The 26659-nt window shown below is 40.7% G+C and overlaps 1 protein-coding gene across 1 annotated transcript in view; it reads right to left on the reverse strand.

The window, feature by feature from the left end:
* The window catches only part of aldh9a1a.1 (aldehyde dehydrogenase 9 family, member A1a, tandem duplicate 1), a 32403-nt gene extending 10041 nt beyond the window's left edge, over nucleotides 1–22362 (reverse strand). Inside the window, exons 1-7 of the mRNA XM_055861673.1 lie at nucleotides 22046–22362; nucleotides 21556–21715; nucleotides 20968–21113; nucleotides 7203–7332; nucleotides 6753–6887; nucleotides 6267–6463; nucleotides 2038–2178 (exon numbers count right to left, since the gene is read on the reverse strand). Of these exons, the coding sequence (XP_055717648.1) occupies nucleotides 2038–2178; nucleotides 6267–6463; nucleotides 6753–6887; nucleotides 7203–7332; nucleotides 20968–21113; nucleotides 21556–21694 (888 nt within the window). The 5' untranslated portion in view covers nucleotides 21695–21715; nucleotides 22046–22362. The remainder of the gene's footprint in view (nucleotides 1–2037; nucleotides 2179–6266; nucleotides 6464–6752; nucleotides 6888–7202; nucleotides 7333–20967; nucleotides 21114–21555; nucleotides 21716–22045) is intronic.
* Nucleotides 22363–26659: the final 4297 nt, after the last annotated feature.

Consider the following 26659-nt stretch of genomic DNA (forward strand, 5'->3'; position numbering starts at 1 on the left):
ATTAAAAAATCTGCATAAAGATTCACCAATTGGATGGAAACCTAACTACTGACAGTCAATTAGCCCATATCAGCTTAAATTATGGAAAGATGGTAAATTAGCTAATTTACCAATCTAAACTTGTCGTGTCGAATTCCCGACCGGGTGGCTCCCATTGATTTTGTTAGTCACTCTCACTCAAATATCATATTAGAAAACTGCAAACATTTCTATCCACCCTTTGACAAAATGTGTAGAATTTCAGGAAATTAGCTGTAAAACTGCAAATTATTCTCTCAGCCCCATAGCAAAATGTATAGAATTGCAAGAAATAATTATGAAACTTAAAATGTCTCTCCACTGCATATGTGGGTATGGATGAGGGCTAGCAGACGCGCGAGCCACTGGGCCCCTCAAGATGAATTCAGATTTTTTAAATGGCACCCGCACCCATTAAAGTTGCTTATCCCTGTGCTACATTCAGTGTTTTCCACAAGCCCCCAAAATATTTCACAGAACAACCTATATTTTGGTTGCCTCTGGTACATTCTAATGCCTCTATTCCAGCCGAAATACACAGGAAAATGATTGAATACTTGATCAAATGTACCTTCCAGATTGGAAAAATGTGTGGTAAATTACTGAAAATGTATGAATTCAGTGTATTGTTCGTTGTTTTGAATATCGTTTAGGGCTAGGCATATACTATTTTCTAAGTAAAAGAACATTCAACTTTTTTTAAACATTGAACCTGACTTCTTGAGATTAAAGTCTTACAGTTTTACTGCAAGATATGAATAGCCATAATGCTTGTTCTTCAAATTATGGATTTTAAATAAACCATGTTATCTTAAAAATGTATGAAAGGCGGCTGCTATATGAAACACGTGGATTCATATAAAAGAATGTGCCGGAAAACAATAATAAAGCCAAGTAGAGTTTGACTCATCGTTACCACTTAGGCTACATTACATGGATGTGCAAATTCAGGGCTCTGCGCTGATTTTTTTTTTTTTTTGTGTGTTTTTTTTATGACAAGGAACACATTTAGGTCCACACAAAGAAATTTAGGAGCACAAGGAAAGTATTTGAGAATGAGTGTTTTTATGATAAATGCCTAAAAGTTCATGAATAAACTATTTCCATGTACTCTCAAATATTTGGCTAATTTGGGTGAGATTCTCTGACATCACATTGCTAGTAGCAGTTAAGAAAACTCAAACTAACATTGAACAACAACCTAGTGTGTGAACAAAACAATGTATATATCCAAGAAACACGAGGATAAAGTCACTTTAGTAGACTTTTGGGTAAATTCGACCAACGTCTATGCCTGTGCACTTCTACAAAGGTATCTTTCAGCACTTCACTCAATGTGCACAGCACCCCATGCACTGTTGCAAAGTAGTTATTTGCATAGACATAAGAAATCATTCTTATTTCTATGGTTCCTTGTGTAATTAGCTACCAGCTATTAAACAAAATGGCAGAAAGACTGAAAAAAAAAAGCAGGATTTTTTTGTTGCTGTAAATCAGTTTTCAATTCGCACATCTATTTTTAGCCGCATAGGAAAGTAAAATGGTCACACTCCAGAGCCCTGAAATTCACTCAGAGACAATAAAGCAGCATCCTCTCCACCTCTGCAGAATTTCTTTACACAATCAACCACAGCACACACAAATCACACTACCCACAGGAGGCGGGACAGACAGCAGACTGTCAAACTAGTAGTGTTTCCCTGTCATTGCTCGCTTTGTTACTGACAGGCGCCTAAACTATCAATAGATTGCTAGAAGATGCACATCGTTCATTCTAGCGGGAGGGAGACAGCTTGGCTGACTTTTTTTTTTTTGGACTAGCGAATTGAAAAGCAGCCTAGTTAATTTAAGTGGAAAAAGAAGCCGGCTGAAAGTAGTCTAATTGGCTGTTTAGACGACGCTAGCCGGCGCTAGTAGAAAACACTGTACATCAATTCAGACAACGGTATTGGGACATTAAGTAAGAAGTCCGTCAGCACTGAAAGTAAAGTAAGAAGTCGGTTAACATCGATAGCTCACCTCTCCCTGAGTCAGGAAGTTAGCCATGAGCGCCCCCCTCACTGCGTTCTCCAGCTCACAGTCCTTAAAGATGATGAGGGGTGATTTCCCTCCCAGCTCCAGAGTCACCTGCTTTACAGTCTTCGCAGACATCTCCATGATCTGAAAGGAAGAGAGAACATGATTGTAGGAAAGGTCCAATTAGCCAATGAGAACTGAGATAAATGAATACTGATCAAGAATCATATCAATAGTGTTAAAAAAAGGTATGGACATGGGAATAGTACTTCCCAAATGAATGTTTAATTAACAAGTCTTGTCTGACAGATGTTTTAGACAATTGCAGGACTACACTGCCTCCTACTGACCATTATATTATATATAATATGATAAATAACTACCTCTAGATGGCAGTGTTGTCCCTAACATTGATCGTGGTGATGGTGACAAAGAATATGGGTCATAAATCAAAATCAAATGTTATTTGTCACATGCACCGAATACAACAGGTACAATAAAACCTCAACGCGAATTGCTTACTTACAAGCACTTAACCAAAAATGCAGAAAGAAAATATTTATTAAATAATCTAACAGTTAAAGAAACACAATTAAATAACAGGCTATATGGGGCCTCCCGGGTGGTGCAGTGGTCTAGGGCACTGCATCGCAGCGCTAGCTGTGCCACCAGAGATTCTGGGTTCGCGCCCAGGCTCTGTTGCAGCCGGCCGCGACTGGGAGGTCCGTGGGGCGACGCACAATTGGCCTAGCTTCGTCCGGGTTAGGGAGGGTTTGGCCGGTAGGGATATCCTTGTCCCATCGCGCACCAGCGACTCCTGTGGCGGGCCGGGCGCAGTGTGCGCTAACCAAGGTCGCCAGGTGCACAGTGTTTCCTCCGACACATTGGTGCGGCTGGCTTCCGGTAGGATAGTCTGGATGCGTAGCTGTGTTAAGAAGCAGTGCGGCTTGGTTGGGTTGTGTTTCGGAGGACGCATGGCTTTCGACCTTCGTCTTTCCCGAGCCCGTACGGGAGTTGTAGCGATGAGACAAGATAGTAATTACTAACAATTGGATACCACGAAAAAGGGGGTAAAATTAAAAGGGAAAAAAAGAGGCTATATACAGGGGGTATATGTACATGTAGGTAGGGCTAAAGTGACTATGCATAGATAATAAACAGTAAGTAGCAGCAGTGAAAACAAAACCCAAAGCAAATAGTCTGGGAAGCCAATTTATTAATGTCACCTTTATTTAACCAGGTAGGCCTGTTGAGAACAAGTTCTCATTTACAACTGCAACCTGGCCAAGATTAAGCATAGCAGTGCAACAAAAACACAGTTACACATAAACAAACATATAGTCGATAACACGAAAATCTATATACAGTGTGTGCAAATGTAGTAAGATTAGGGAGGTTAGGCATCAAATAGGCCATAGTGGCAAAATAATTACAATTTAGCATGAACACTGGAGTGATAGATGTGCAGACGATGATGTGCAAGTAGAGATACTGGGTTGCATAGGAGGAAAAAAATAAATAACAATATGGGGATGAGGTAGTTGGGTGGGCTATTTACAGATGGGCTGTGTACAGGTTCAATGATTGGTAAGCTGCTCTGACAGCTGATGCTTAAAGTTAGTGAGGGCGATATAAGACTCCAGCTTCAGTGATTATTGCAATTTGTTCTAGTCATAGGCAGCAGAAAACTGTAAGTTTGGAGAGCACGCTACGGGTGGGTGCTGGAGAGCACGCTACGGGTGGGTGCTGCTATGGTGACCAGTGAGCTGAGATAAGGCGGGGCTTTACCTAGCAAAGACTTATCGATGACCTGGAGCGAGGGCCAGCCAACGAGAGCATACAGGTCGCAGTGGTGGGTAGTATATGGGGCTTTGGTGACAAAACGGATGGCACTGAAAGACTGCATCCAGTTTGCTGAGTAGAGTGTTATTTAGAGGCTATTTTGTAAATGACATCGCCGAAGTCAAGGATCGGTAGGATAGTCAGTTTTACAAGGGTATGTTTGGCAGCATGAGTACTTTGTCGCGCAATAGGAAGCCGATTCTAGATTTAATTTTGGATTGGAGATGCTTAAATGGGAGCCTGGAAGGAGAGTTTGGTCTAACTAGACACCTAGGTATTTGTAGATGTCCACATATTCTAAGTCAGAACCATCCAGAGTAGTGATGCTAGACGGGCGGGCAGGGTGCTGGCACGATCTTTTGAAGAGCATGCATTTAGTTTTACTTGCATTTAAGAGCAGTTGGAGGCCACGGAAGGAGTGTTGTATGGCATTGAAGCTCGTCTGGAGGTTAGTTAACACAGTGTCCAAAGAAGGGCCAGATGTATACAGAATGGTGTCATCTGCGTAAATGTGGATCAGATAATCACTAGCATCAAGAGAAACATCATGTATACAGTGAAAAGAGTCGGCCCCGAGAATTGAACCCTGTGGCACCCCCAGAAACTGCCAGAGGTCCGGACAACAAGCCCTCCGATTTGAAACACTGAACTCTATCTGAGAAGTAGTTGGTGAACCAGGCGAGGCAGTTATTTGAGAAACCAAAGCTGTTGAGTCTGCCGATAAGAATATGGTGATTGACAAGAGTCAAAAGCCTTTGCCAGGTCGATGAAGACGGCTGCACAGTATTGTCTTTTATCGATGACGGTTATGATATGGTTTAGGACCTTGAGCGTGGCTGAGGTACACCCATGACCAGCTCGGAAAACAGATTGCATAGCGGAAAAGGTGCGGTGGGATTCGAAATGGTCAGTGATCTGTTTGTTAACTTGGCTTTCTAAGACTTTAGAAAAGGCAGGGTAGGATAGATACAGGTCTGTAGCAGTTTGGGTCTAGAGTGTCTCCCCTTTGAAGAGGGGATGACCGCGGCAGCTTTCCAATCTTTAGGGATCTCAGACGATACGAAAGAGAGGTTGAACAGGCTAGTAATAGGGGTTGCAACAATTTCAGCAGATAATTTTAGAAAGAGATTGTCTAGCCCAGCTGATTTGTAGGGGTCCAGATTCTGCAGCTATCTGGATTTGGGTGAAGGAGAAGTGGGAGAGGCTTGTACAAGTTGCTGTGAGGGGTGAAGAGCTGTTGACCGGGGTAGGGGTAGCCAGGTGGAAAGCATGGCCAGCCGTAGAAAAATGCTTATTGAAATTCTCAATTATCGTGGGTTTATCGGTGGTGACAGTGTTTCCTAGCCTCAGTGCAGTGGGCAGGTGGGAGGAGGTGCTCCTATTCTCCATGGACTTTACAGTGTTCCAGAATTTTTTGTGAGTTTGTGTTTGAAAAAGCTAGCCTTTGCTTTCCTAACTGCCTGTGTATATTGGTTCCTAACTTCCCTGAAAAGTTGCCTATCGCAGAGGCTATTCGATGCTAATGCAGTACGCCACAAGATGTTTTTGTTCTCATCAAGGGCAGTCAAGTTTGAAGTGAACCAAGGGCTATATCTGTTCTTAGTTCTACATTTTTTGAATGGGGCATTGAATGGGGCATTAAGATGGTGAGGAAAGCACTTTGAAAAATAACCTTGCATCCTCTACTGACAGAATGAAGTCAATATCCTTCCAGGATACCCGGGCCAGGTCGATTAGAAAGGCCTGCTTGATGAAGTGTTTTAGGGAGCGTTTGACAGCGATGAGGGGGTGGTCGTTTGACCGCGGACCCATTACGGACGCAGGCAATGAGGTAGTGATCGCTGAGATCCTGGTTGAAAACAGCAGAGGTGTATTTAGAGGGCAGGTTGGTCAGGATGTTATCTATGAGGGTGCCCGTGTTTACGGATTTAGGGTTGTACGTGGTAGGTTCCATGATAATTTGTGTGAGATTGAGGGCATCTTTCTTAGATTGTAGGACGGTTGGGGTGTTAAGCATATCCCAGTTTAGGTCACCTAACAGTACAAACTCTTATTCAGCGGTCTTATCATTGATGAGCAGAGAAGCAATTCAGGTTTCTCAAGTTACTCTCGTTATCAATAGATCCAGAGATGTCAATTTTCTGGATATGAGTTTCAGTGAGACTGAGATTATGAACAGAGGTGACTGAAGACTTGCCATGACAAGAATTTAGGATTGTACTCACGAGGACACAGTGGCAAAATCTTTTGCAACTGCAAACTAAAACGAGCATTACTTATTGGACTAGTTCAGGTAGTCCCTCCCTGTTTCAGTCCGTTTTCTTATGTTTGGTGCCTAATGATTATGACCTTGGTAAACACCCAATAAAGTATTTTGTTTCAGTGTGTACCTTCTTCCCAGTCGGGACACGGCCAGTGAAGGACACCTTAGCCACGCCGGGGTGATTACAGAGCAGGGTGCCGGTCTCCGCCCCACCCTGCACCACGTTGAAGAGCCCATCAGGTACCCCAGCCTCTTTGTAGATCTCAGCCAGAATCACGGCGGTCACAGCAGTGAAAGGAGAAGGCTTGAACACCATGGCATTACCTGGGGATAAAGAGGCACAGCAGTAAATAAATAAATACTTAGTTTCACTCAACAGTACAATCTGTCTCTAAAAGACATTCAGAGACAACGGTCCAAAACCTACTATTCCTCTTTGTATGCATAGTTAATTTAAAATTCCATGAAAAAGAACGGATACGTTCATTATACAAAATAATGAAATATGTATTGATTAGTTTTAAGTCATCTAATCATAACTGAAATGTGAAGCAAAAAAACATTCCACAGCGTGATGGTAATGAATGAACACTGGAGGTCATGGCAAACGTACCACAGGCCAGGGCAGGAGCAGACTTCCAACAGGCGATCTGGAAGGGGTAGTTCCAGGCCCCGATGCCCACACATACCCCCAGGGCCTCCCGTCTGGTGTAAGCAAAGGATCCTCCGGGCAGTTGGATGTGCTGGCCTGAGGTGAACGAAAGGTCAACTGTAACATTGCTATGAATGCTATTGCAGATATATTGTAGTTGTGTGATTCATTATTAGGGTGCAACAAATTTGTCTGTGTGTTATGCATCATTCAGTAAAAGCTAAAAACCTGTCACTATGCCCATAAGCATAAAAGACAAAAGAAAAATGAAGCATACATCATTTAAAGAGAAGAAAATAGTCAGGCCTATAACAATACAATGTATATGTGTTTGAGACCCACAATAGCATAAGATGGTAATTGGTCAAAATCCTTTTGTTTATACATGTCTTCCACAGAGTGTGTTCCCACCTGCCAGTGTGCCAGCAATGCCAGCGTAGTACTCTAAGGTCTGCCAGGAAACATCAATGTCCACCCGGGCCTCTGTGATAGACTTCCCATTGTTGATCACCTCCAACTTGGCAATGTTGTCTCTTCTCTCCTGTTAACAGCATTGGGAATAGTGGTCCTTTGTAGCTTAGTTGGTAGAGCATTGCGCTTGTAACGTCAGGGTAGTGGGTTTGATTACCGAGATCACCCATTTTTTTCTAAAACATGATCACTGTGAGGTACAGCACACTGTAAACCCCGAGGCATTTTACACTCAAATACTTCTAGTAAGTTAAACTGAGTCAATGAAAAATCATTATTACCTCAAATGTTTATGTGGTACTGACTCAAAACTAAATGAGAATTCTCAACTACATTTTTAAAAGAAATTAACTTTTACCCAGCATGCTCTACTGCAGGTCGACTTTTTGGAATAGTTTTTAATATCTGTGTTTTTGTATGTTTTTTTTATTTCACCTTTATTTAACCAGGTAAGCTAGTTGAGAACAAGTTCTCACTTACAACTGCAACCTGGCCAAGATAAAGCAAAGCAGTGTGACAACAACACAGAGTTAGATATGGAATAAACAAGCGTACAGTCAATAACACAATAGAAAAAAATTGTCTATATACAGTGTGTGCAAATGGCGTGAGGAAGTAAGGCAATAAATAGGCCATAGTAGCGAAGTAATTACAGTTTAGCAAATTAACACTGGAGTGATAAATAGCAGATGGTGATGTGCAAGTAGAAATACTGGTGTGCAAAAGAGCAGAAAAGTAAATAAAAACAATATGGGGATGAGGTAGGTAGATTGGGTGGGCTATTTACAGATGGCCTTTGTACAGCTGCAGCGATCGGTTAGCTGCTCAGATAGCTGATATGATAGAAATTCATATGATTTATACATTTAAGGTAATGGTAAGATAATGACAAAAAATATTCCACCCTGAAACCATATAATTGTATGAAATTTATTAGAATCATAAAACTATAATTTGATGATGTGTGTAGTTTTAGTCAGAATTAGAACAAGGACCTTTTGTTCCTTTTTAGTATGTAAGCAGGGTGCAAGTGGGAAACAAATGATAAGAGGAGCTATCGACAGACAAGTTGTAATAGTGTGTTCCTTACAGCACATTCTGTCTCCACCCGTGGAGGGGAGAAACTGTTAGGCTTGCAGAAAATGATGAAACATGTTGCAGATTAAACAATGTATCTGTGTAATGGAAAACCACCGACTGTCTGAGCAAGGCGTAGCTTAAGATTTGAACTTGTATGTGTGTGCTTAAGAAAATACAGAGAACAATTAAACTGTGTTTGACTCGACCTGGCTAGAACTCTGAGAAACGTATGATAGGACAGGGAGTACTTCTCAAGGTCTCACTAATCTCGGGGGAATGGAACTGTCGGCTGGGTAGTGATACACAGGGGTGAGAACTCTGGAGAAGTATATAACTCACCTACTGTTTGTGTGTATGTATGTGAGTAGGATATCTACTGTTTGTGTGAAAGTATGTGCGTAAGTAAGGAGCAAGGTATAAAATGGATGTCTTTGTATAATGGACTTCAGAGTGCTCTCGTGAATAAACATTTTGACTATTGTAAGCTGGGACTCTTGTCTGTTTCATTCAACCAGAATCTTACAAACCCTGGGTTGCAGACAGAGTAGATTAATTGAAGTTTATGAACATTGATAATGAAATTCTCATAACAATAGCTGATGTTTAAAGTTAGTGAGGGAAATATAAAAGTCTCCAGCTTCAGCAATTTTTGCAATTCGTTCCAGTCATTGGCAGCAGAGAACTGGAAGGAAAGGTGGCCAAAGGAGGTGTTGGCTTTGGGGATGACCAGTGAGATATACCTGCTGGAGCGCGTGTGACCAGTGAGCTGAGGTAGACTTGTAGATGACCTGGAGCCAGTGGGTCTGGCGACGAATATGTAGCGAGGGCCAGCTGACTAGAGCATACAGGTCGCAGTGGTGGGTGGTATAAGGGGCTTTGGTGACAAAACGGATGGCACTGTGATAGACTGCATCCAATTTGTTGAGTAGAGTGTTATTTAGAGGCTATTTTGTAAATGACATCGCCGAAGTCAAGGGTCAGTAGGATAGTCAGTTTTACGAGGGCATGTTTGGCGGCGTGAGTGAAGGAGGCTTTGTTGCGAAATACGAAGCCGATTCTAGATTTCATTTTGGATTGGAGATGTTTAATATGAGTCTGGAAGGAGAGTTTACAATCTAACCAGACACCTAGGTATTTGTAGTTGTCCACATATTCTAAGTCAGAACCATCCAGAGTAGTGATGCTTGTCGGGAGGGCAGGGTGCTGGCAGCGAAAAGTTGAAAAGCATGCATTTAGTTTTACTAGTGTTTCAGAGCAGTTGGAGGCCACGGAAGGAGTGTTGTATGGCATTGAAGCTCGTTTGGAGGTTAGTTAACACAGTGTCCAAAGAAGGGACAGAAGTATACAGAATGGTGTCGTCTGCATAGAGGTGGATCAGAGAATCACCCGCCGCAAGAGCGACATCATTGATATATACAGAAAAAAAGAGTCGGCCCGAGAATTTAACCCTGTGGTACCCCCATAGACTGCCAGAGGTCCGGACAACAGGCCCTCCGATTTGACATACTGAACTCTATCTGAGAAGTAGTTGGTGAACCAGGCGACGCAGTCATTTGAGAAACCAAGGCTGTTTAGTCTGCCGATAAGAATGTGGTGATTGACAGAGTCGAAAGCCGTGGCCAGGTTGATTAACCTTTCAGGAGCCTCTACACCGGGTCCGGGAGCACCCCCCCCCCCACACTGATTAGCATCGCTAGCATAGCGTCACAATTAAATAGTAGCATCTAAATATCATTAAATCACAAGTCCAAGACACCTAATGAAAGATACAGATCCTGTGAATAAAGCCACCATTTCAGATTTTTTAAAATGTTTTACAGGGAAGACACAATATGTAAATCTATTAGCTAAACACGTTAGCAAAAATCACAATTTTTCTTTGTCCACCATTTTCTCTCAACACCAGTAGCTATCACCAATTTGGCTAAACTAAGATATTGATAGCCACTAACCAAGAAAAAACCTCATCAGATGACAGTCTGATAACATATTTATGGTATAGGATAGGTTTTGTTAGAAAAATTTGCATATTTCAGGTATAAATCATAGTTTGCCATTGCAGCCAGCATCACAAATCTCACCAAAGCTCCTAGAATTACTACACAGAGCAACGTGTATTACCAATTTACTCATCATAAAACATTTCTTAAAAATACACAGCACATAGCAATGGAAAGACACAGATCTTGTGAATTCAGACAACATTTCAGATTTTCTAAGTGTTTTACGGCGAACACAATAAATCGCTATATTAGCATACCACATATGCAAACGTTACCAGAGCATTGATTCTAGCCAGAGATCGATAACGTAATCGTCGCCAAAATATATAAATTTTTTCACTAACCTTCTCAGAATTCTTCAGATGACACTCCTGTAACATCATATTACAACATACATATAGAGTTTGTTCGAAAATGTGCATATTTAGCCACCAAAATCATGGTTAGACAATGACAAAAGTAGCTCAGCTGGTCAGAAAATGTCCTGCACCATATTAGACAGTGATCTAGTCTTATACATAAATACTCATAAACTTGACAAAAAAATACAGGGTGGACAGCGATTGATAGACAATTTAATTCTTAATACAATCGCGGAATTACATTTTTTAAATTATCCTTACTTTTCAATACAGGTTGCGCCAAGCGAAGCTATAGCAAACAAAATGGCGACATAAGCGTTTAACATTTATCGACAGAAACACGATTTATCATCATAAATTGTTCTTACTATGAGCTGTTCTCCCATCAGAATCTTGTACAATGAATCCTTTCTTGGGTCTAATCTTCTTTTGGTCGAAAGATGTCCACTTGTCCGTCGAAATGCCCACTAACGTACGACCGGGACCCCGAAACGTGCCCGGAGCTTCAAAGTCTATTACAAAGCAATGCCTCAAAATCGCACTAAACGGATATAAATTGCTATAAAACGGTTTAAATTAACTACCTTATGATGTTTCTAACACCTATAACGAGTAAAATGATGACCGACGCTATATTACTGGCTAAACCAAGGCTTGGAAAAAGGCCAGTCAGATATCCTTCTTGCGTTGAGCGCAGTGTCCAAAGGAACGCTAGTTCCGGTATTTGGTGATTTATAGAGCCAATGATTGCGCAATCGACTCCATTCAAATTGTCACCACTTACTGACATCTAGAGGAAGGCGTGGGCAGTGTTTGTATCTCATAGGATTAACAGAGACTTTTAAAACTGATCTGGAACCAGAGGCCAAGATGTCTAAATCTCACACACTGGGAGGAAAAGTGCTGTAGAATGAGTTCTGTTTCACTCAGAGACATAATTCAAACGGCTATAGAAACTAGAGAGTGTTTTCTATCCAATAATAACAATAATATGCATATTGTACGAGCAAGAATTGAGTACTAGGCAGTTTAATCTGTAGAGACAATTATGCTAATTTGAAACAGCACCCCCTTTAGTTGCAAGAAGTTAAGACAGCTGCACAGTACTGTCTTTTATCGATGGCGGTTATGATATCGTTTAGTACCTTGAGCGTGGCTGAGGTGCACCCGTGACCAGCTCGGAAACCGGGTTGCACAGCGTAGAAGGTACGGTGGGATTCGAAATGGTCAGTGATCTGAGAAGGGCAGGGCAGGATGGATATAGGTCTATAACAGTTTGGGATTAGTGTCACCACCTTTGAAGAGGGGGATGACCGCGGCAGGTTTCAAATCTTTAGGGATCGGACGATCCGGACGATACGAAAGAGGTTGAACAGACTGGTAATAGGTGTTGCAACAATGGCGGCGTATAATTTTAGAAAGAGGGGGTCCAGATTGTCGAACCCTGCTGATTTGTACGGGGTCCAGGTTTTGCAGCTCTTTCAGAACACCTGCTATCTGGATTTGTGTGAAGGAGAAGCTGGGGAGGCTTGGTTAAGTAGCTGCGGGGGGTGCGGAGCTGTTGGCCGGGGTTGGGGTAGCCAGGAGGAAAGCATGGCCAGCCGTAGAGAAATGCTTATTGAAATTTTCGATTATCGTGGATTTATCAGTGGTGACTGTGTTACCTAGCCTCAGTGCAATGGGCACCTGGGAGGAGGTGCTCTTATTCTCCATGGACTTTACAGTGTCCCAAAAACTTTTGAAGTTAGAGCTACAGGATGCAAATTTCTGTTTGAAAAAGCTAGCCTTTGCTTTCCTGACTGGTTCCTGACTTCCCTTAACCTGTTGAGGCTGGGGGCGCTGTTGTCACTATTTATGCTAATCGTGTAATTTTTGAAACGGCTTCCCACAAAATTCTTGATCGTACAATATGCATATTATTATTAGTATTGGATAGAAAACAGTCTATAGTTTCTATAGGAGTTGAAATTTTGTCTCTAAGTGGAACAGAACCCATTCTACAGCAATTTCCCTGACATGGAGTCAGATTTCAGAAATGTTGGCCCCTGATTTGGAGTCAGTTAAAAGGCCACAGTTATTGCTATGAGTATACGGACACTGCTTACGTCTTCCCCTGGATGCCTTTACGTGATGACGATTTGAATGGGGTCGATTGCGCGTTCACAGGCACTACAAATTAAAAAACCCTGTAGCTAGGAACTCTTTTCTTGCTGCGTTATGCGCCTGGAGGACATCGACCCGCACTTGTTCCAAGCATTAGTGGAGGGAGTAATATTACTCTGGTCATGTTTCTACTCGTTATAGGAGTTAAAAACATCATAAGGTAGTTAACCTGTCTAGGATCAGCGTGCCGCTAGCGGCACACCACCCCCCCCCCCCCACTGAAAAACCAGTGCCGCGAAATTCAAAAAAAATATTTTTTTAAAATATTTAACTTTCACACATTAAAGTCCAATACAGCTAATGAAAGACACAGATCTTGTGAATCCAGTCAACATGTCCGATTTTTAAAATGTTTTACAGGGAAGACACAATATGTAAAGGTGTACATCTATTACCTAAAAACACATTAGCATAATCCACCATCTTTTATTTGTCCACCAACACCAGTAGCCATCACCAATTCGGCTAAACTAAGATATTTATAGCCCCTAACCAAGAAAAAAACTCATCAGATGACAGTCTGATAACATATTTATGGTATGGGATAGGTTTTGTTAGAAAAAAGTGCATATTTCAGGTAGATGGCATAGGTTACAATTGCACCCACCGTCACAAATGGAATAGAAAAACTACTTAGAGCAACGTGTTTACCTACTTACTAATCATCAAACATTTCGTAAAAATACACAGCATACACGAATCGAAAGACACAGATCCTGTGAATACAGACAATATTTCAGATTTTCTAAGTGTCTTACAGCGAAAACACAATAAATCGTTATATTAGCATAGCACATAGCACATAGCAGCCCAGCATTGATTCTAGCCAAAGTGAGCGATAACGTCAACATCGCCAAAAATATATAGATTTTTTCACTAACCTTCTCAGAATTCTTCAGATGACACTCCTGTAACATCATATTACACAATACATATAGAGTTTGATCGAAAACGTTTATATTTAGCCACCAAAATCATGGTTAGACAATGTGAAAATTAGCTCAGCTGGTCAGAAAATGTCCTTGCGCCACTTAGACAGTGATCTACTCTTATACATAAATACTCATAAACGTGACTAAAAAATATAGGGTGGACAGGGATTGATAGACAATTTAATTCTTAATACAATTGCGGAATTACATTTTTTAATTTATCCTTACTTTTCAATACAGTTTGCGCCAAGCGAAGCTACGTCAAAAAACATGGCGTCCTAAGCCACTAAAATGTTTCGACAGAAACACGATTTATCATAATAAAAATGTCCTACTTTGAGCTGTTCTTCCATCAGTATCTTGGGCAAAGGATCCTTTCTTGGGAGTAATCGTCTTTTGGTGGAAAGCTGTCCTCTTGCCATGTGGAAATGCCAACTGCGTTCGGGATGAACTGAAAAGCGTGCCCAGCTATTCACATCGTTTCAGAAATAAATGTCCCAAAATCGCACTAAACGGATATAAATTGCTATAAAACGCTTTAAATTAACTACCTTATGATGTTTTTAACTCCTATAACGAGTGAAAAGATGACCGGAGAAATATAACAGGCTAAACTAACGCTTGGAACAGGGGCGGCTCGGTGTCCTCCACGCGCGTTACGCACCAAGAAAAGACTTGCTAGCTACAGGGTTTTTTAATTTATAGGGCCTGTGAACGCGCAATCGACCCCATTGGAATCGTCATCACGTAAAGGCATCCAGGGGAAGACGTAAGAAGTGTCCGTATAGTCATAGCAATAACAGTGCCCTTTTAACTGACTTCAGAACAGTGGCCAACATTTCTGAAATCTGACTCCATGTCAGGGAAATTGCTGTAGAATGGGCTCTGTTCCACTTAGAGACAAAATTTCAACTCCTATAGAAACTATAGACTGTTTTCTATCCAATAATAATAATAATATGCATATTGTACGATCAAGGATTTTGTGGGAAGCCGTTTCAAAAATTACCCAATTAGCATAAATAGTCTCAACAGCGCCCCCATCCTCAACAGGTTAATTTAAAGCGTTTTATAGCAATTTATATCCGTTTAGTGCGATTTTGGGACATTTATTTCTGAAACGCTGTGAATTGCTGGGCACGCTTCCAGTTCATCCCGAACGCAGTTGGCATTTCCACATGGCAAGAGGACAGCTTTCCACCAAAAGACGATTAGACCCAAGAAAGGATCCTTTGCCCAAGATACTGATGGAAGAACAGCTCAAAGTAGGACATTTTTATTATGATAAATCGTGTTTCTGTCGAAAAATGTTAGTGGCTTAGGACGCCATGTTTTTTGACGTAGCTTCGCTTGGCGCAAACTGTATTGAAAAGTAAGGATAATTTAAAAAATGTAATTCCGCGATTGTATTAAGAATTAAATTGTCTATCAATCCCTGTCCACCCTATATTTTTTAGTCACGTTTATGAGTATTTATGTATAAGAGTAGATCACTGTCTAATATGGCGCACGGATATTTTCTCACCAGCTGGGCTACATTTCACATTGTCTAACCATGATTTTGGTGGCTAAATATGCACATTTTCGATCAAACTCTATATGGATTGTGTAATATGATGTTACAGGAGTGTCATCGGAAGAATTCTGAGAAGGTTAGTGAAAAAATTAATATCTTTTGGCGATGTTGACGTTATCGCTCACTTTGGCTAGAATCAATGCTGGGCGGCTATGTGCTATGCTAATATAACGATTTATTGTGTTTTCGCTGTAAGACACTTAGAAAATCTGAAATATTGTCTGTATTCACAGGATCTGTGTCTTTCGATTAGTGTATGCTGTGTATTTTTACGAAATGTTTGATGATTAGTAAGTAGGTAAACACGTTGCTCTATGTAGTTATTCTAGTCCATTTGTGACGGTGGGTGCAATTGTAACCTATGCCATCTACCTGAAATATGCACATTTTTCTAACAAAACCTATCCCATACCATAAATATGTTATCAGACTGTCATCTGATGAGTTTTTTTCTTGGTTAAGGGCTATAAATATCTTAGTTTAGCCGAATTGGTGATAGCTACTGGTGTTGGTGGACAAATAAAAGATGGTGGATTATGCTAATGTGTTTTTAGGTAATAGGTTTACATCTTTACATATTGTGTCTTCCCTGTAAAACATTTTAAAAATCGGACATGTTGGCTGGATTCACAAGATCTGTGTCTTTCATTAGCTGTATTGGACTTTAATGTGTGAAAGTTAAATATTTAAAAAAAAAAATTTTTTTTGAATTTCGCGGCTCTGCCTTTTCAGTGGGGGTGGGGGGGGAGTGCCGCTAGCGGCACCCTCATCCTAGACAGGTTAAAAGTCGCATATCGCGATGCTATGCTAGTGCAGTCCGCCACAGGAGTCAAGCTACACAAAGATCTATAACAATTTTTTCTAAACTAATTGAATGATTTAGTTAGAATGTTTGCACCCATTACTGAAATGGTTATCCAAGGTGAAATGGTTTAGGTAGTCTCCTCACACAGTTCCTAACCCTGGCAGTCATTATGAATGCAGGTTGCAATTGAATAAAAAGTCTAACTGTTGGATATCCTAACTCTAGCTGGATTTCAATAGGAATTACATATTACTTTGCAAGCCAGCATAATGTGATTTGCAAAATTCTGGCAAATTTCCCAGAAATCCCGATTAGAAGATTCCTGGAAATCCTCCTCCCAGCATTTTTCATTTTATTTTTATAAATCTGCACGTGGAATTGTGCCACTTGCAGGTGTGATGTGGCCTCTAAACTGTAAAGCTAGGCAAGTCAGTTAACCTGTTGGGGATGGGGGCGCTGTTTAGACTATTTATGCTAATGTGGCTAATTTTTTAAACGGCTTCCCACAAAATCCTTGATCGTACAATATGCATATTATTATTATTATTGGATAGAAAACAGTCTATAGTTTCTATAGGAGTTGAAATTTTGTCTCTAAGTGGAACAGAGCCCATTCTACAGCAATTTCCCTGACATGGAGTCAGATTTGAGAAATGTTGGCCACTCTTCTGAAGTCATTTAAAAGGGCACTGTCGTTGCTATGACTATACGGACACTTCTTACGTCTTCCCCTGGATGCCTTTACGTGATGACGATTCCAACGGTGTCGATTGCGCGTTCACAGGCCCTACAAATCAAAAAAACCTGAAGCTAGTCATTCTTTGGGAGCTGCGTCATGAGCCTAGAGGACCCCGGCGCGCACCTGTTCCAAGCGTTAGTTTAGCCTGTTATATTTCTCCGGTCATCTTTTCACTCGTTATAGGAGTTAAAAACATCATAAGGTAGTTAATTTAAAGCGTTTTATAGCAATTTATATCTGTTTAGTGCGATTTTGGGACATTTATTTTTGCAACGATGTGAAAAGTTGGGCACGCTTTTCAGTTCATCCCGAACGCAGTTGACATTTCCACATGGCAAGAGGACAGCTTTCCACCAAAAGACGATTTCTCCCAAGAAAGGATCCTTTGCCCAAGATACTGATGGAAGAACAGCTCAAGGTAGGACATTTTTATTATGATAAATCGTGTTTCTGTCGAAACATTTTAGTGGCTTAGAACGCCATGTTTTATGACGTAGCTTCGCTAGGCGCAAACTGTATTGAAAAGTAAGGATAAATTAAAAAATGTAATAACGCAATTGTATTAAGAATTAAATTGTCTATCAATCCCTGTCCACCCTATATTTTTTAGTCACGTTTATGAGTATTTATGTATAAGAGTAGATCACTGTCTAAGTGGCGCAAGGACATTTTCTTTACCAGCTTGTCTACATTTCACATTGTCTAACCATGATTTTGGTGGCTAAATATAAACATTTGCGATCAAACTCTATATGGAATGTGTAATATGATGTTACAGGAGTGTCATCGGAAGAATTCTGAGAAGGTTAGTGAAAAAATTAATATCTTTTGGCGATGTTGACTTTTATCGCTCACTTTGGCTAGAATCAATGCTGGGCTGCTAATTGCTATGTGCTAAGCTAATATAACGATTTATTGTGTTTTCGCTGTAAGACACTTAGAAAATCTGAAATATTGTCTGTATTCACAGGATCTGTGTCTTTCGATTCGTGTATGCTGTGTATTTTTACGAAATGTTTGATGATTAGTAGTTAGGTAAACACGTTGCTCATTGTAATTATTCTAGTCCATTTGTGATGGTGGGTGCAATTGTAAACTATGCCATCTACCTGAAATATGCACTTTTTTCTAACAAAACCTATCCCATACCATAAATATGTTATCAGACTGTCATCTAATGAGTTTTTTTGTTGGTTAGGGGCTATAAATATCTTAGTTTAGCCGAATTGGTGATGGCTACTGGTGTTGGTGGACAAATAAAAGATGGTGGAATATGCTAATGTGTTTTTAGGTAATAGATGTACATCTTTACATATTGTGTCTTCCCTGTAAAACATTTTAAAAATCGGAAATGTTGACTGGATTCACAAGATCTGTGTCTTTCATTAGCTGTATTGGACTTTAATGTGTGAAAGTTAAATATTTTAAAAATATATTTTTTTTGAATTTCGCGGCACTGGTTTTTCAGTGGGGGGGGGGGGGGGGGGGGGGTGCCGCTAGCGCCACGCTGATCCTAGACAGGTTAAAACTTCTCTAGGATAGAGGGCAGCATTTTCACGTTTGGATGAAAAGCATACCCAAATTCAACTGCCAGCTACTCATCCCCAGAAGATAAGATATGCATATTATTAGTAGATTTGGATAGAAAACACTCTGACGTTTCTAAAACTGTTTGAATCATGTCTGTGAGTATAACAGAACTTATTTAGCAGGCGAAACCCAGAGGACAAACCATTCAGATTGTTTTTTTTTGAGGTCACTCTTTTCAATGGATTTTCATTGGGAATACAGATTTCTAATTGACCTTCTTGCAGTTCCTACCACTTCCACTGGATGTCAACAGTCTTTAGAAATTGGTTGAGGGTTTTTCATTTGTGTAATGAAGAAGTACGGCCATCTTGAACCAGGGTCACTCGAAGTGTCCTGTTTGTTAGAGGCACATGACCAGAAGGCTAGTTACAGTTTGTTTTAATCCTGTATTGAACACAGATCATCCCGTCTTCAATTTTATCGATTATTTACGTAAAAAAATACCTAAAGTTGTATTACAAAAGTAGTTTGAAATGTTTTGGCAAAGTTTAAGGTAACTTTTGAGATATTTTGTAGTCACGTTTCACAAGTTGGAACCAGTGTTTTTCTGGATCAAACGCGCCAAATAAATGGACATTTTGGATATATATAGACAGAATTCATCGAACAAAAGGACAATTTGTGATGTTTATGGGACATATTGGAGCGCCAACAACAGAAGCTCGTCAAAGGTAAAGCATTAATTATATTTTTATTTCTGCGTTTTGTGTCGCGCCTGCAGGGTTGAAATATGCTTCTCTCTCTTTGTTTACTATGGTGCTAACTCAGATAATAGCATCGTTTGCTTACACCGAAATGTCTATTTGAATTCTGACATGTTGGCTGGATTCACAACCAGTGTAGCTTTAATTTGGTATCTTTCATGTGTGATTTAATGAAAGTTTGATTTTTATAGTAATTTATTTTAATTTGGCGCTCTGCAAATTTCTCTGGCTTTTGGCCAAGTGAGACAGTAGCGTCCCACAGACTCAGATTTTTGGATATAAATATGAACTTTACCGAACAAAACATACATGTATTGTGTAACATGAAGTCCTATGAGTGTCATCTGATGAAGATCAAAGGTTAGTGATTCATTTTATCTCTATTTCTGCTTTTTGTTACTCCTCTCTTTGGCTGGAAAAATGGCTGTGTTTTTCTGTGGCTATGTACTGAACTAACTTAAATCGCAAGGTGTGCTTTCGCCATAAATCCTTTTTGAAATCCGACATGTTGGCTGGATTCACAACAAGTGTAGCTTTAAATTTGGTGTCTTTCATGTGTGATTTCATGAAAGTTTGATTTTTATAGTAATTTATTTGAATTTGGCGCTCTGCATTTTTACTGGCTTTTGGCCAAGTGGGACGTTAGCGTCCCACATATCCCAGAGAAGTTAAGAACAAATTCCTATTTACAATGACGGCCTACCGGTGAACAGTGGGTTAACTGTCTTGTTCAGGGACAGAACGACAGGATTTTTACCCTGTCAGCTCGAGGATTTGATCCAGCAACCTTTTGGTTACTGGCCCAACGCTCTAACCACGGGGGCGGCAGGTAACGATAATATTCACCTAGGAATTCACATGGTGAAGCCCACAGGACTGAATATGAACGAATTCAACAACTATGTCTCTGTTACAATAAAATACAGTCATGGATGGTAACTCAACAATTCCTCAAAAAGGCAAAGAGCGCTTTGGAAAATATATTGAAGGCGTGGCTTAGTAAGGGTATTACAAAAATGTTTCAAGCTGATACAACTCAAAACTGTTTGAGTAATGACCACAAAATAACTTTAAGTAACTGTACTCATTAAGTGCAACAGGTTTCCTCAAAGGTTTTGAGTAGACGGCACATTGGAGTTTACAGCGTACTATGCCTGTGCAATTAATAAATAACTAGGATTGCACATTTTCAACCACAAGTTCAATTATGTTGTGTAACATTTTCAAAACTTTCCTGGCACTGTTCCCAGAAACCTTTAAAGCAACTTCAGTTCACCACTAATACTTGGGATGATGCGTAACAGCAAGAATGTTCCAACCAGCAATTTATGTCCTCAAATCAAACAAAAATGTCATTGGTCACACACATATTTAGCAGATGTTATTACGGGTGTCGCGAAATGCTTGTGTTCCTATGTTCAACAGCGCAGTAGTATCTAACAGTTCACAAAAACACACTAATCTAAAAGTAAAATAATAGAACTAAGAAATATAGAAATATTGGAGCGGCAATCACTTACAAAGACTCCTTGGTACAGAGTTAACTCGACAAAAAAAGCCTCAGATTAATTAAATGTAACTCCACACCCCTGCTGTACACTGTAAAGATGTATGGACTGCAATGCACTCATGAAAAGTCTGAAATTATTTAAAAAGAAATATAATTTCTCTGTTCAGGAGCTTAGAATTAGAATATAACAGCAATGTTATGCAAGCATTATGCAGCATTCTGCTCACATGACATGTCTCACCCTGATGATGCGAGCAGCCTCCAGCATAACTCGGGCCCTCTCCATGCCTGCCATCTTGCTCCACTTTAGGTAGGCAGCATGTGCACTTTGGATGGCCTGGTCCACCTCCTCTTTCCCACATGGAAACATGTCACACAGCTTACGCCCTGCAGACACCAGATGAAAAAGACAAATAAACACTTCACAAACATCTAACTGGCAAACAGAATCCATGGGATTCTTGGGGGGGATATTGTAAATTGGTTAGTGAACTCTTGCTGACCCCAAATAGTGAGGTAATAATACTCTAATGGAAACTTACCAACATAAAAAAGGTCAGTGAACCTTGACACTTACATTCCAGATACTGGATAACGAGGAGATCTATGTCTGGTCAACTGTGCACTGAGATACCTTTTTACTACAACATTAACACAATAATGGATCTAAAAATATTAAATGCATCGGAGATACAGGCCTACAGCTCTATTAAATCAGAAAGCCTACGTAAAAGCATTTCACTGTTAGTCCACGCCGGTTGTTTACGAAGCATGTGACGAATAACATTTGATTTAGTAAACGGTATAGGGTATGTAGTATGCTACAAACCAGTTGCAGGTTCGTGGACGGGCTCCGCGTTAATTCCATCCTTGGGCTTAACTCTGCACCCACCCCAGAAATTTAAGTGGTCTGTCACCACGACCTGTCCAGTGGAGGCACTGGGCATAGACTCTAGAAGCTGGGCCATGTTCGACTGTGTGTGAATCACCTGTAGGACAAATAAAATAGGAGTGATCAGACTGCAACAATATTAAAATGTAAGCGTTTCGGCAGTTTCAGGCAAACAATAGCGCATGGGCAAAATATTTAACTAGCTAAATATGTATTTACATGCATGTAGACTTTTACTAATTTAGTTAGCATGCATGCGTGCGCATTTGCAGAACAAAATGTCCTCCAGACAGCCAGCAACATTATAGACCCCTTTCACAACGCAGCAAAAACGCAGGCTTCAGGTCTAGCATGGAAGCGAGCTAAACCAAATCATTCTGCATATTTACTCAAAATCACACTTATTTAATAATTTGACTGTTCCTACCGTCTTCTGTTCCGTAAATCTAAGCGTTCGCCCTGCTTTGGATTTGATGTTTTATTGATGCAAGTCAGCAGATGTCGTATCATACAGACAGACGCACTTCGCCCCTCGTAAACAGGGAATGTGTAAAATAGTAGCCACTACCCAACCAGTGTGGAAATACTGTATGAATATGACCGCAGTTCAAATCTTCAGCAATTACACGATATGGGCGGAATTAGTTTCAGGGTGTCTGATAGCTTGCCTTTCACATATACATGGTCTTTATCATCCGAATCCTTGAGCATTTGAAATAAGTATTTCGACGTTTATTCTAAAACATGGGCAATTGAGTTGGACCCTTACATTACAGTTTAGGTCATGAGGACGCAAGTGTCAATAACCGGGTCATTCCTACAATGGGGTGCCATTTGGATCTCAACATTTTTGAAAAAAAAAATATATATACAGTACCAGTCAAAGGTTTGGACACACCTACTCATTCAAGGGTTTTTCTTTATTTTTCACTATTTTCTACATTGTAGAATAATAGTGAAGACATCAAAACTATGAAATAACACATGGAATCATGTAGTAACCAAAAAAGTGCTAAAAAAATCAAAACATTTTCTATTTGAGATTCTTCAAAGTAGCCCCCCTTTGCCTTGATGACAGCTTTGCACACTCTCGGCATTCTCTCAAACAAGTAGTCACCTGGAATGCATTTAAATTAACAAGTGTGCCTTGTTAAAAATGTATTTGTGGAACTTCTTTCCTTCTTAATAAGTTTAAGCCAGTCAGTTGTGTTGTGACAAGGTAGGGGTGGTATACAGAAGATAGCCCTATTTGGTAAAAGACCAAGTCCATATTATGGCAAGAACAGTTCAAATAAGCAAAGAGAAACAACAGTCCATCATTACTTTAAGACGTGAAGGTCAGTCAATCCGGGACATTTCAAGAACTTTGAACGTTTCTTCAAGTGCTACCAGACGACGTAACGTTTTTTACTTTTTAATTACCCTTTATATTTTTTGTTTTTCCCTCACTCAATTATTATTATTTTTTTCATTCAACTTTTTCGCTCCGGACACTTTATCTGGATGTGGTTTGTCAGGACCTCCACCAGCCGAAGCTAAGTAATAACATTTACATGATGCCTTCTTATTGCAGTCACTGTATTCATAATATACAGGAGAACAATCGCCTTACGGAGAGGATAGCTGTGCTGCAAGCCCAGCTTCAGACGCAATCGTTAGGCAAGGGTAATTTCAGTGTAGGAAAGGATGAAACAGTGTCTGTGCCACCAGTAAGTACAGATAGTAGTATAAATCCCCTCGCACGGTCCCCGCAGCCGGACAACTTTCTCATGGCTTCTGGAGAAATGCTGTAGGAAAATGCTGTAGGAATGCTCAACCGGTGTCGCTCATTCAGCCGACAGAAACTTTCAACCGGTTCTCCCCATTAAGCAGCGAGTCGGAGACAGAGGCCGAGCCTTCTCTGGTCTCTACTCCTCCCGTTACGGGGTCTGAGATGCCGAAGCCTCCCACCATTAGCTCTGACAAATTGAAAACTCTAGTCAGTGGCGACTCCATTACCCACAGTATTAGACTTAAAATGAATCATCCAGCGATCATACACTGTTTACCAGGGGGCTACCGACGTTAAGGCTAATCTGAAGATGGTGCTGGCTAAAGCTAAAACTGGTGATTGTAGAGTGTATAGGGATATTGTTATCCACGTCGGCACCAACGATGTTAGGATGAAACAGTCAGAGGTCACCAAGCGCAACATAGCTTCAGCGTGTAAACCAGCTAGAAAGATGTGTCGCATCGAGTAATTGTCTCTGGCCCCCTCCCAGTTAAGGGGAGTGATGAGCTCCACAGCAGAGTTTCACAACTGAATCGCTGGTTGAAAACTGTTTTCTGCCCATCCCAAAAGATAGAATTTGTAGATAATTGGCCCTCTTTCTGGGACTCACCCACAAACAGGACCAAGCCTGGCCTGTTGAGTGACGGACTCCATCCTAGCTGGAGGGGTGCTCTCATCTTATCTACGAACATAGACAGGGCTCTAACTCCCCTAGATCCACAATTAAATAGGTCAGTGTAGTCAGCACAGCTATCCCCATTGAGACCGTGTCTGTGCCTCGACCTAGGTTGGGCAAAACTAAACATGGCGGTGTTCGCCTTAGCAATCTCACTGGAATAAAGACCTCCTCCATTCTTGCCATTATTGAAAGAGATTGTGATACCTCACATCTCAAAATACTCAATGAACTAATCACTGATCATAATCTTGATGTGATTGGCCTGACTAAAACATGGCTTTAGCCTGATGAATTTACTGTGTTAAATGAGGCCTCACCTCCTGGTTACACTAGTGACCATATCCCCCGTGCATCTCGCAAAGGCGGAGGTGTTGCTAACATTTACGATAGCAAATTTCAATTTACAAAAAATGTTGTTGTTGTTTTTGTCTTTTGAGCTTCTAGTCATGAAATCTATGCAGCCTACTCAATCGCTTTTTATAGCTACTGTTTACAGACCTCCTGGGCCATATACAGCGTTCCTCACTGAGTTTCCTGAATTCCTATCGGACCTTGTAGTCATAGCAGATAATATTCACATTTTTGGTGACTTTAATATTCACATGGAAAAGTCCACAGACCCACTCCAAACGGCTTTCGGAGCCATCATCGACTCAGTTGGTTTTGTCCAACATGTCTCTGGACCTACTCACTGCCACAGTCATACTCTGGACATAGTTTTGTCCCATGGAATAAATGTTGTGGATCTTAATGTTTTTCCTCATAATCCTGGACTATCGGACTACCATTTTATTACGTTTGCAATCGCAACAAATAATCTGCTCAGACCCCAACCAAGGATCATCAAAAGTCGTGCTATAAATTCTCAGACAACCCAAAGATTCCTTGATGCCCTTCCAGACTCCCTCTGCCTACCCAAGGACGTCAGAGGACAAAAATCAGTTAACCACCTAACTGAGGAACTCAATTTAACCTTGCACAATACCCTTGATGCAGTCGCACCCCTAAAAACTAAAAACATTTGTCATAAGAAACTAGCTCCCTGGTGTACAGAAAATACCCGAGCTCTGAAGCAAGCTTCCAGAAAATTGGAACTGAAATGGCGCCACACCAAACTGGAAGTCTTCCGACTAGCTTGGAAAGACAGTACCGTGCAGTATCGAAGAGCCCTCACTGCTGCTCGATATCTTATTTTTCCAACTTAATTGAGGAAACTGAGAACAATCCAAAATTTATTTTTGATACTGTCACAAAGCTAGCTAAAAAGCAGCATTCCCCAAGAGAGGATGGCTTTCACTTCAGGAGTAATAAATTCATGAACTTCTTTGAGGAAAAGATCATGATCATTAGAAAGCAAATGACGGACGTCTCTTTAAATCTGAGTATTCCTCCAAAGCTCAGTTGTCCTGAGTCTGCACAACTCTGCCAGGACCTAGGATCAAGGGAGACACTCAAGTGTTTCAGTACTATATCTCTTGACACAATGATGAAAATAATCATGGCCTCTAAACCTTCAAGCTGCATACTGGACCCTATTCCAACTAAACTACTGAAAGAGCTGCTTCCTGTGCTTGGCCCTCCTATGTTGAACATAATAAATGGCTCTCTATCCACCGGATGTGTACCAAACTCACTAAAAGTGACAGTAAATTCTCTCTTGAAAAAGCCAAACCTTGACCCAGAAAATATAAAAAACTACCGACCTATATCGAATCTCCCATTCCTCTCAAAAGATTTTGAAAAGGCTGTTGCACAGCAACTCACTGCCTTCCTGAAGACAAATAATGTATACAAAATGCTTCAGTCTGGTTTTAGACCCCATCATAGAACTGAAACTGTACTTGGGAAGGTGGTAAATTACCTTTTAATGGCGTAAGACCGAGGCTCTGCATCTGTCCTCGTGCTCTTAGACCTTAGCGCTGCTTTTGATACCATCGATCACCACATTCTTTTGGAGAGATTGGAAACCCAAATTGGTCTACACGGACAAGTTCTGGCCTGGTTTAGATCTTATCTGTCGGAAAGATATAAGTTTGTCTCTGTGAATGGTTTGTCCTCTGACAAATCAACTGTAAATGTCTGTGTTCCTCAAGGTTCCGTTTTAGGACCACTATTGTTTTCACTATATATTTTACCTCTTGGGGATGTCATTCGGAAAAACATAATGTTAACTTTCACTGCTATGCGGATGACACACAGCTGTACATTTCGATGAAACATGGTGAAGCCCCAAAATTGCCCTCACTGGAAGCCTGTGTTTCAGACGTAAGGAAGTGGATGGCTGCAAACATTCTACTTTTAAACTCGGACAAAACAGAGAGGCTTGTTCTAGGTCCCAAGAAACAAAGAGGTCTTCTGTTGAATCTGACAATTAATCTTGATGGTTGTACAGTCGTCTCAAATAAAACTGTGAAGGACCTCTGCGTTACTCTGGACCCTGATCTCTCTTTTGACGAACATATCAAGACTGTTTCAAGGACAGCTTTTTTCCATCTACGTAACATTGCAAAAATCAGACATTTTCTGTCCAAAAATGATGCTGAAAAATTTTGCCATGCTTTTGTCACTTCTAGGTTAGACTACTGCAATGC

Source organism: Salvelinus fontinalis, chromosome 14, assembly GCF_029448725.1.
Source record: "Salvelinus fontinalis isolate EN_2023a chromosome 14, ASM2944872v1, whole genome shotgun sequence".
NCBI lineage: Eukaryota > Metazoa > Chordata > Actinopteri > Salmoniformes > Salmonidae > Salvelinus > Salvelinus fontinalis.